Here is a 12,060-nt window from a genome sequence, read left to right on the forward strand (position 1 = left end):
TATTCGCAGTTAACCTCAGGGGTGTTTAACCTCAGGGGCCTTTCCTCTATCCGCAACCTGAGGACGCGCTACGTAGTGGTGATAGGTACCCACCAAGTAGCCAAGATATTCACAATATATTTTTAAAATTTAAAAAGGTTTAAAACATTTTAAGGAATTTTAAAAGATTCTAAAGAATTTTTTTGACATTAATCATTAAAAGGGATTTTATCGGATTTAAAACATTTGCGGGAATCTTTAAAAATTTCAAAGAATTTTTAGTTCATTTTAATAATTTAAATGGATTTCAAAAGATTTCAAACCTTTAAGGAAATTAAAAAATATTCCTAGAAATTGTCAAGTAATTTCAAAATTTTCAAAACATTACAAATATTTTAAGTAATTTAAAAAAATTCCAAACAATTTGTTATTGATGTTAATCATTTGAAGAGATTAAAGTTTTTTTTACATTTTCGGGAATTAAAAAATATTCCAAAGAATTTTTAATTGATTTCAAAATTTGAAAGGGATTTCAAAAGATTTAAAACATTTTAGGAAATTTAAAAATATTTCAAAAAATTGTCAACTGATTTTTAAAATTTCAAAAGATTCAATTTTGGGTACAAAATTAACTTACCGATTCAAAATTTAACAATTTGAATGTAAATTTATCTTTTCAAATCGTAAATTAATTTATTTCGTTAAAAATTAATGTATTTAGTTCAAAAATCGATTTATTTGGGAGGAAATTATTTTTTTCTTTAAAAGTTAATCTCCTGGTTTTAAAATTCTTTTTTTTTTGTCAGTTGGAAAATCAAGCATTGCAGTTAAAATATTTATAATTTTAGTTGGAAATTTATCTTTTAGGTTTAAAATAAATTAGTTCAAAAATTTCTTTATTTTTTGGCAGAACATTGATTTTCTTAAAATAAAACAGAATTATTTAGGTTTTGGTTGACATTTCAACTTTTTTATTAAAAATTATTATTTTTTTTGGTTGCAATTTCAGCTATGCATTTCAGTTGAAAATTCATCAGATAAGGTGAAAATTAAACAATTTTTTTCTAGGTCAAAATTCAATTATTTCATTGAAAATTTGTCTCCTTTGATTGAAAGTGCAACTATTTCTTTTAAATTCATGTATTTTCTTGAAAATTGGTATTTTTGGGTAGAAAATTAATCTTTTTGTTTAAAAATTCAAGTATTTCAGTTAAATATTCATCATTTATAGCTGAAAATTAGTATACATAATTATATATTAATTATTATAATTATTTTGAATCTTTGCAACTTTTAAATTTTGATTGAAATTATTTTAAAACTTCTGAATATCTTTTAAAATGATTCACATTTTCCCTACAATTTTTAATATAAAAAATAAACTAATTTTTAAAATAAAAAAAGGAACGACTTTTCAACAAAATAGATAAATTTTCAACCATATTAAAGTTTAACTAAAAAAATTGAATTTTTAACCCAGAAGTTTAATTTTCAACCGAGAAACAACGAATTTTCTACAAACTAGTCGATTTTTCGTTAAAAAAAAAATTAAGTTCAAAATAAAAAAAGAATGATTTTAATAAATGATATGATTTTGATAAAAAAAGATTACTTTTTAAGAAAATAGTTGAATTTAGATTAATTATCAAATAAAAATATGTTTTTTTTTCCTAATAAAAATAATTAGCTTTCAATCAAAAAGGATCAATTTTTATCCACGGAAGATGAATTCTTAGCAGAACAGTTGAGTTTCAACCAAATAGTCGAATTTTTAACCAAGAGATGAATTTTTAGCCAAAAGGTGATATTTTTTTTAGCAAATAGTTCAATTTTCCACCCAAAAAGACGATTTTTAAATTAAAAGAGAATTTTCAATCCAAAAAGGATGGATTTTCGAAAAAAAAGATAACTTTTTAACAAAATAGTTGAATTCAGATTAATTCTGAAAGAGAAATATAATACTTTTTTTGTTTTCGTTTTGATAAAAAGAACTAACTTTCAATCAAAATAGATTTTTTGAATCAAGAGGTTAATTTTTAACAAAAAAGTTGACTTTTTAAAAACCAATTTGTAGAATTATAAATTAAACGCCAAAAATATAATAGTAAACATTTCAATAAAAATTATTAACTTTCAAATATAAAAGTTAAATTTTCAACAACTTAAAAAAAAAGATTTTTCTGCCAAAAGATAAATTTTCAACAAAAAAATATGAATTTTCTACAAAAGTATAAATTTTCGACAAAAATTACGAATTTTTCAACAAAAAAAAAATTGAATTATCACAAAAAGTATGTTTTTTTTTAAGTAAAAGAGATTATTTCCTAAACCACAATACAATAATAGACTTTTCAAATGAAAAGAATTGATTTTCAGCCAAAAAAGATGAATGTTCAACCAAAAAATATTATTTTTTGACCAAGAACGATTACTTTTTAACAAATGATTTTAATTTCCAATAAAATGGTTAAATTTTTAACTAAATAGTCAAATTTGTAACCAAAAAGTAGAATTTTGAACCAAAAAAATGATTCATTAAAAATTCCACTCCTTGGTTGAAAGTTAAACGAATTTTTTTAAATTTCAATATTTTTTTCGTTGTAGGTTCATAATTTTAGTTGAAAGTTCGTTTTTTTTTGGTTAAAAAATTGTGTTTTTTTTTAATTCTTCTTTTTTTTGGTATAAAATCAACTTTTTGTTTGGTCAAATCTAACTGTTTTTTTATTTTTTATTAAAGTTTTGTAGTGGAAGTATCAACTATAAAATTTTTTGAAAAATAATAATTTTTTTTGTCGAAATTTGAATAATTTGCTTAACATTGTTTTTCATTCTTGACCAAAAAATTTTTTCTTGGTAGAAAATTCACATTTTGGTAAATTAACAAATTTGGTATAAAATACAGCTTTTTTGTAGAAAATTCGATTTTATCGGTGTTATTTTAATTGAAAATTAATTTTTCTCCTTAGAAATTTATCTGTTTAATTTTTTGGTTAAAAATTGAACTTTTGTGGTTTAAAAGTGCAGACTATTCATCTTTTTTGCTTGAAAATTCAACAATTCCCTAAAATAATTTAAATCCTTTAAAATCGCCTTAAATTAGACAAATAAAAAATTTTATTCTCTGGAATCTCTAAAAATTTCTTAAAATGTTTTAAATCTTTTGAAATTTAAACAATTTCTTCCTTGAGATCTTTATAAATTACCGAAAATTTTTTTGATCTTGAAATTTTTAAAATCTATTAAAAACTACTTGGAATATATTTTAAGTTCCTAAAATGTTACAAATCTTTTGGAAACCCTTTAAATAGTTAAAATAAATAAAAAATTCTTTGGAATGTTTTAAAATTCCCTAAAATGTTTTAAATCTTTTGAAATTGTACAAATCGATTAAAAAGTTTCAGGAATATTTTTAAATTCCCGAAATAGTTGAACAAAAATATGAATACCTTTAAATTATTAAAATAAATTAAAAATTACTTGAGATCTTTTTAAATGACCAAAAATATTTTAAATCTTGAAATTTTTAAAACCTATTAAAAATTCCTTGGAATATTTCTTAATTTCCTAAAATATTTTAAATCTTTTGAAATTCCTTCAAATTATTAAAATCGATTTGAAATTCTTTTGACTTATTTAAGATTACCTAAAATGTTTTAAATCCTTTTAAATTATAAAAATAAAAATTTTAATTCTCTAGAATCTTTTAAAATTTCTTAAAATGTTTTAAATTCCTGAAAATTTTTTACATCTCTTGAAATTTTTAAAATTACTTAAAAACTCCTAGGAATAGGTTAAAATTTCCTTTCAAATCTTTTGAAATCCATTTAAATTGTTAAAATAAGAAAAATTTAAATAAATTTAAGTTATTAAAATAAATTTAAAATTCTTTGAGATCTTTTTAAATGGCCGAAAATGTTTTAAATCTTTTGAAGTTTTTAAAATTACATGACAATTTCTAGGAATATTTTTAAATTTCCTAAAAGATTTTAAATCTTTTGAAATCCCTTTATATAATTAAAAGCCATTGAAAATTCTTTGGACTTTTTTAAGATTCCCTAAAATGTTTTCAATATTTTAAAATCCCTTTAAATCATGAAAATCAAAAAAATTCTTCGGAATCTTTTAAAATGCTCTAAAATGTTTCAAATATTTTGAAATCTCTTAAAATTTCCTAAAATATTTTATATTTTTTGAAATTTTGAAAATCTATTGAAATTTTCTTGAAATATTTTTAAATTCCCGAAATTGTTTTTTAATACCTCTAAATTATTAAAATAAATTAAAATTTACTTGAGATCTTTCTAAATTCCCGAAAATTTGTTTAATCTTTAAAAAAAAATTTTAATTACTTAACAATTCCTAGGAATATATTAAAATTTCCTTTTAAATCTTTTGAAATCCCTTTAAATTTTTTAAATAAATAACAAATTCTTTGGAATCTTTCATAAATCCCTAAAATGTTTTAAATCTTTTTAAATTTTATAAACCTATTAAAAACTTCTTGGAATATTTTTAAATTCCAGAAAATGTTAAAAACAATTTAAATCCCTTTAAATTATTAAAGTAAAAAAATTATTAAAATAAAATTATGAATCTTCAAACAAATAGATTGATTTTTATCAAACATTTTTTGTACAAAAAATTGTTTTATTTAAATTCATTTCACGCGTCTTTGAAGATAAATATAATCAAGTTTTAGATTTTTTAAATAACAAATCAACTATTTTGTTTTTAAGTTGACTGTTTAATTAAAGAATTCATCAATTTTCGTAGAAATTGCATCTTTCTTGATTAAAAATTCAACCTTATTTGTCTTTTTAGTTCGAAAATTCATTAATTTTAGTAGAAAGTTCATATTTTTTTATTAAGAAGGCATTTACTTGATTCAAATTGGTCTGATCTTGTCAGAAAATTGTACTATTTTGTTAAAATTTCGTTCTTTTTTCATTTGAAAATTCATTTCTTTTGACTAAATATTTATTTATCTTTTTTGGTAGAAAAATAATCTTGGTTGAAAATTAATTATCTTAGTTTAAAATTGATTTCTTCCGAAAAAAATGCAACCAGTTTGTTGGAAATTCGTTGTGTTTTGTTTGAATAATAATTTTCTTGAATAAAAATTCAATTTTTTAGTTCAAAATTAATTTGGTTTCAAATTTTAATATTTTTAGTTGAAAATTCATTTTTTCTCTTAAAAAATTGATTTCTAAATTTAAAATTTAACTGTTTTATTTATGCTTGCACTTTTTTTAAATTGAAGATTCCATTATTTGGAAAATTCACACAAATATTTATATTAAAATATTTGGTTAAAAATTAAACTATTTTCTTGAATTAAAAATTTACATTTTTTTTAAATTCATATTTCCAGGTAGAGAAATTGGACTATTTTGTATATTAAAAAGTTGAAAAGATTCAAAATTATTAAAAATTATTAAAGATTACAAAACATTTGCAAATTTTAAATAAAAATTAGAAACTTTTAAGGTATTTTGTTTTTATTTTGCAGCATTGATTAAGAGTTTGATGAAAACTTCAAATAAATTATAAAGACATTTAGAAATTTAGAAAAAAATCAAAAATAATTTAACATTTGAAAATATTTCAACAAAATGTTAACGGAAATCTAGATTTTTGAAGGTTTTAAAACAAAATTTAAAAGCTATTCAAGGATATTTATAGTTTGAAGATGAAGAAAAAAATTCTTACGATGTCTGGGAAAATTTTCAATGATTTTTTTGGTTAAAAAATTATTTTTTAAAGAATACTTAAAAAGAGTTTAAAACAAAAACAAATTATCAAGAATAAATAAAAATTGAACAATTATTACTTTAGAAAAAAATTCGATTGGGTTTTTGATGATTTTTCTTTTTAAAAAAAATTTAAAAAGAATATTTAAGAATATTTCAAGTCCTGGGTTTAAAAATTCGTCTATTTTAGTAGGAATTTCATCTTTCTGGGATAAAAATGCAACTTTTTTATTGAAAATTCAACAATTCCAATAAAAAATCATCCCTTTTGGTTATAAATTCAATTGTTTAGTTAAAAATTCAATTTTTTCTTGTTGAAAACTTGTCTTTTAGGTTTAAAAATTCTTCTATTTTAGTAGAAATTTCAATTCTCTGGAATAAAAATGCAACTGTTTTGTTAAAAACTCGACAATTTGGTTAAAAAAAGCATCCCTTTTGGTTAAAAATTCAATTTTTTAGTTAAAAATTCATTTTTTTTATTTATTTATTTTTTAAACTTGTCTTTTAGGTTTAAAACTTTGTCTATTTTTGTAGAAATTTCAATTTTCTGGGATAAAAATGCAACTGTTTTGTTGAAAATTCAACAATTTTCTTTAAAAAATCATCCCTTTTGGTTAGAAAATAAATTGTTTAGTTAAAAAATCAAGTTTTTTTAAAACTTGTGTTTTAGTTTTAAAAATTCGTCTTTTTTAATAGAAATTTCATCTTTCTGGAATAAAAATGCAACCTTTTTGTTGAAAATTCAACAATTCTGTTTCAAAAGAACCTTCTTTTTGGTTAGAAATTCAATTTTTTAGTTAAAAATTCTTGTTTTTTTATTTTTTTTTAAACTTGTCTTTTATGTTTAAAAAGTTTGTCTAATTTTAGTAGAATGTTCAATTTTCTGGGATAAAAATGAAACTTTTTTTTTAAATTCGACAATTTGGTTAAAGAATCATCCCTTTTAGTTAGAAATTCAATTGTTTAGTTAAAAATTCATTAAAAATTTTTTTTTTGAAAACTTCTCTTTTAGGCTTAAAAATTCATATATTTTAGTAAAAATTTCAATTTCCCAGGATAAAACTGCAACTGTTTTTTTGAAAATTCAACAGTTTTTTTTTAAAAATCATCCCTTGGGGTTAGAAATTTAATTGTTTAGTTTAAAATTCAATTTTTTTTTTGAAAACTTGTCTTTTAGGTTTAAAAATTCGTATGTTTTAATAGAAATTTCATCTTTCTGGGAGAAAAATGCAACTGTTTTGTTAAAAATTCGACAATTTGGTTAAAAAAATCATCCCTTTTGGTTAGAAATTCAATTGTTTAGTTGAAAATTCAATTTTGTTGTTCTTGACAACTTGTCTTTTAGGTTTAAAAATTCGTCTGTTTTAATAGAAATTTCACCTTTCTGAATTAAAAATGCAACTGTTTTGTTGAAAATGCAACAATTCTGTTTTAAAAAGTATCTCTTTTGGTTAGAAATTCAATTGTTTAGTTAAAAATTTTTTTTTTTTTAAACTTGTCTTTTAGGTTGAAAAATTCGTCTCTGTTTTTCGGAACTGTTTCTTTTCTAATTCGACCATTCTGTTTTAAAAAGTATCCCTTTTGGTTAGAAATTAAATTGTTTACTTAAAAATTCCTTTAAAAATTTTTTTTTTAAACTTGTCTTTTAGGTTTAAAAATTCGTCTGTTTTAGTAGAAATGTCATATTTTTTGGATAAAAATGTAACTTGTTTTTTCATAGAAAACTAAATTGTTTAAAATTCATATTTTTTGTTGAAAAGTCAACTTAAACTTTTTTTCGTATGAAGATTCATCTGTTTTAATAAACTTTTCATCTTTTTTTTTTTTATAAAAATGCAACTTTTTTGTTGAAAATTCCACAATTTTGTTAAAAAATCATCCCTTTTGGTTCGAAATTTAATTGCTTGTTTCAAAATCCAACTGTAATCTTTTTTAGTTAAAAATTCAACTTTTTTTTTAAATTGTGTTTTCGCTTTAAAGAGTCGTCTATTTTAGTAGAAATTTTATCTTTCTCGTATAAAAATGCAACTTTTTTGTTGAAAATTCAACAATTTTTTTAAAAAATGGTCCCTTTTGTTTAGAAATTCAATTTTTTAGTTAAAAATTGTTTTATTTTTTTTTGAAAACTTGTCTTTTAGGTTTAAAAATTCATCCGTTTTAGTAGAAATTTCATATTTTTTTTACAAAATGCAACTGTTTTTTTTTTTTTTTTTTTGAAAATTCAGCAATTTTGTTGAAAAGTCATCCTTTTAGTTGAAAACTCAAATACTTTGTTGAAAATTCACCAGCTCTTTGTTTGAAGATTCATCAATTTTCTTAGTCATCCTTTTTGGTTGAAGATAAAACTTTTGTGTTAAAAATGCGTTTTTTCGGTTGAAAATTTTCTTTAAAAATTTACTTCTTGTTTTCAACCCATATTTTAATGTTGAAAAGTCAAACCAAATTTTTTTTGGTCTGCAAATTCAAATAAATTTAAAAAAAATTGTATTTTCAATTTAAATCTTTATTTGCTTTAGTAGAAATTCCATCTTTCTTATATAAAAATACAACTGTTTGTTTGAAAATTAATTTTCTTTGCTGAACTATTTTGTTTAAACTGTTACGAAATAATTTTTTTTTAGAAAATTTATATTTTTAGTTTGAAATGTATCTCCTTACTGGAAAATTTAACTGCGTGGGTAAAAAATAAACTACTTTTCGTCTTTTGGCTTGGAAGATTCCACAATTTAGGTTAAATTTCTTTTCTTTCTTTCATGACTGAAAAATCTGTATTTATTTAAAATTCGTTTTTGTGGTTGTAAAATTAATTTTTTTTAATGAAACTTCATCTTTCTCGTTTTACATTGAATTATTGTTCCGGAATTAATTTATTTCGTTGAAAACCAATAAGTAAAATGGAAATGAAAAATTTTTGAAAGAAAAATCTGAGGGTCCTATTGTAGTCCGTTAGGTAATTTAATGGGGGAGTAGGGTCTAAAAAAATGTTTTTTTATGAATTTTTTTTTGAAAATATGACAAAGGTAAGTTTATTATACTATTGAGCATATGGAAGAGCAACATTTAAAGAACATTTTTTGAAATTTTGGCACAAAAATAGAAATAAATAAGCCAGTGGCAGCAGATTTACGATGACGTCTCTTATTTTCGGTGTTCATCATATCTCATCGTAGAATTATCTGAAACAAATGGGTAAATTTTTTGCATTAAAATACATGTTTTTCTTGGGTCCAACGTTGTCCAATTATGAATTTTTTTATTTTTCAATTTTTTCTGGCCGTTTAAAGCCAAAATTGGGATTTTTTACGACAAATTGCGTTATTTTGTAAGTGGAAAACACCCTTAATGTCGGAAAAATAAATTTTAAAAATCGTTGGACCCTGGCAAGTTGTATGTAGAAAGCGTATAAGAAGTTTGGAAATGATCGGTCGAGTAGTTTTTTCAAGAGAGTGAACACCGTCTTTGAAATTCTGAATCGGAAAAAACGCATTCAAAGTTTTGAACTGTAAAAAAAGCGAAAAAAAAATTATTTTTTCAACTTACACTGAATCATCGATTCCAGCTCCATAAAGGACATCTTCCGCAGCAATGTTGTTCTCCTCCACTTCTTTTCTTGTTTGCTCTCTAGTCTTGCTTCTTTATCAGCCCTGGTGATACGAACGTTGTCCTCGTTTTTCACGTATTCGTGAGCGCTTGGATCAAGGCTGATTCCCAAATTGTGCAAGAACATCAGATAAGCACCAGCACCTTCATTGAAGGTACTTGCAGCTACATAAGCTGCAAATCCAACAATATTTTCACTCCCTGACAACTTCTTTGGTGCTATTCGCCAGATCAGCTGGTTGAGACTCTCATTCGCGTTTTGCGTGTAGGCGCCGACACACCTCTCCAGAAGTTCTTTCTTGCTCAAGTCTTCATACACTGGTTTGATACAGTGATCCCAGATCTGAAACGAGATGTGGTCTAATACTATCACAGGCCTTGTCCGTGTGAAATATAGTAGGAGACGATGTACACTACTGGGTTGCGCGCGCAACCCATTTCACCTCTTCTGAATTTGAAAACTCGAAGGTGCACGATTGCCGGTCGTATATTTTGAGGTTATGTTATTTCATGTATAAAATATAAATTATATAAATATTAATACTATTATATATAAATATATACGTATATTAATAATGATAATATTATAATTATGTTATATTATAATAGTCTTATTTATATCTTGATCCGCATTTGAAAGAAACTAAAGTCCCCCTCTCCCAACCCTCCCTTATTAACTGAAATTTTTGGTGGGACTGACGTTAGAACTACAATCTCCACAATATGACGATTTGATACCTAACTTTGACATGATTTCCACTCAGAAAATAAACTTATTGCATAAAGTCTCATTTTGAATGAAAGAGCAAAGCAGCATCTCGGAGATCATGGCTTCGTGTCTCCCAGACTGCTGTGGGCTAGAATGAAAGTAGGAATCAGAAGACCATTTATCATAGCATGCAACGCGTCCGTTGATAGTGATCCTAGCGAAGTAAAAGACGCCTTCTGGGACACTTTAAATGACACAATAAACATTTGCGAACATGGGGAAAGAATAATTCGACTAGGAGACATGAACGGTTGGGTGGGCATCCAAAATCAGGATACAGAAAGAGTATTAGGTAATTTCGGGGATCCAAGAACAAACTATAACGGAGATAAATTAGTTGGTCTATGCTTAGAAAGGGTCTGTTTATTACAAATAATTGGTTTAGGCATAAATTAATCCACATGTGCACCTGGTCTAAAGGAAATAGCCGCAGTATAATTGACTTTGTTGTTCCGGATGAAAGACTAAGGGAGTTAGTCAAAGATACAAGAGTCATGAGGGGTCCTGAATGCAATACTGATCATTACCTTCTGATCTCAAAAATTAACTTAGGTCGGGGATGGAGAAAAAAGAGAACCAAGAAAGCAAGACAAACGCGAATCAAAATTGAGAACCTACAGAAACCGGATGTGCGAATAGATTTCCAAAATAAGATAATCGAAAGCATAGATAGGGCAACATGGGAGAACCGTATAAAAAACAAAGATATAGAGGGCGCCTGGACAATGTTACGCGATATCCTTGTTAGATGTACGATCAAAGTGTGTGGTACCGCAGTTGTAGGAAGAATATCTGGTGATGCGTGGTGGAATGATGAAATTCAGACTGCCCAAAAAGCAAAAGGAGAAGCGTAAACAGGATACTTAAACGATTAGTTAAAGAAAGTAAGGATACAATTAGAGCAGAAGAAGAGATAAAAATACAAAACGACTTTGAAGGAAGCAGGAAACTACTTTATAAAAAAATGAAAGGAAACAAAATTACAGAAATTGTCAACATGAGAAATAGTAGGGGGGAAATGGTATATGATGCAGACGGAATACTAGAGGCTTTCAGAGACTATTTGAGGAGACAATTCGGAGATGAAGCTATAGGACACCACAACTGCGATGTTGAACACGATGCAATGGAAAACTCAAATGAAAAAGTCTGTGTCACTGAGGTTAGGGATATAATTAATAACTTGAAAAACGGTAAGGCTGCAGGAGTAGACGGTATTAACGCTGAAATGTTTGAACACAGTGGCGCGTACATACCACATAGACTGTGCGAATTGATAAATTTATGTTTCGAGATGGGAGACGTCCGAGACGATTGGAAAGAAGCGATTATCGTACCAATATACAAGAGAAAGGGAGATAAAAGCGAGTGCAATAATTACAGAGGGATTAGCTTATTAAGCATCGTAAGTAAAATATATTCAAAAATACTTATTCGTAGGTTAATGAAAATAACAGAAGCAAAGATTTGGGAAGTCCAAAGTGGGTTTATGCCAGGAAGGTCATGTACGGATCAAATATTTAGCTTAAGGCAAATAACAGAAAAAAGTTTCAGGCTAGGAAAAAAAGTTTTCTGTGCATTTGTTGACCTAGAAAAAGCTTTTGACAAGGTATATAGAAGTAAACTTTGTGAAGTCCTAAAAGAGTATAGAGTCAATGGATGGATCCTACAAGCTATAAAAACAATATATACAGGTAGCAAAGCGAGTGTAAGAGTGAATGTGAAACTGAGTAACTGTTTCGATATTATTCAAGGAGTTAGACAAGGATACGTTATGTCTTCATGCTTAATTATATTATTTATGGACAACTGTTTAAGAATGGCTCTCTTCGACGAAGAGTGTGTGGATCTCGAAACAGTAAGGGTACGTGGGTTAGCGTTCGCAGATGACAAGGTTGTTATGGCAGAGTCTATCGAAAACCTACAAAGAATGTTGAATAAACTAGATGCAAGCATGAAGAG

The 12,060-nt window shown here is 25.1% G+C and overlaps 2 protein-coding genes across 3 annotated transcripts in view; one reads left to right on the forward strand and one right to left on the reverse strand.

Moving 5' to 3' along the window:
- LOC117180968 (glycerol kinase) overlaps positions 1-12,060 on the forward strand; it is a 72,562-nt gene that overhangs the window by 16,972 nt on the left and 43,530 nt on the right. The window lies entirely within an intron of this gene.
- The window catches only part of LOC117180859 (golgin subfamily A member 6-like protein 22), a 129,917-nt gene continuing 126,648 nt past the window's right edge, over positions 8,792-12,060 (reverse strand). Inside the window, exons 12-13 of the mRNA XM_033373446.1 lie at positions 9,270-9,672; positions 8,792-8,905 (exon numbers count right to left, since the gene is read on the reverse strand). Coding sequence (XP_033229337.1) covers positions 8,868-8,905; positions 9,270-9,672 — 441 coding nt within the window. The 3' untranslated portion in view covers positions 8,792-8,867. The remainder of the gene's footprint in view (positions 8,906-9,269; positions 9,673-12,060) is intronic.

Source organism: Belonocnema kinseyi, chromosome 1 (genome assembly GCF_010883055.1).
Source record: "Belonocnema kinseyi isolate 2016_QV_RU_SX_M_011 chromosome 1, B_treatae_v1, whole genome shotgun sequence".
Classification (NCBI taxonomy): Eukaryota; Metazoa; Arthropoda; class Insecta; order Hymenoptera; family Cynipidae; genus Belonocnema; species Belonocnema kinseyi.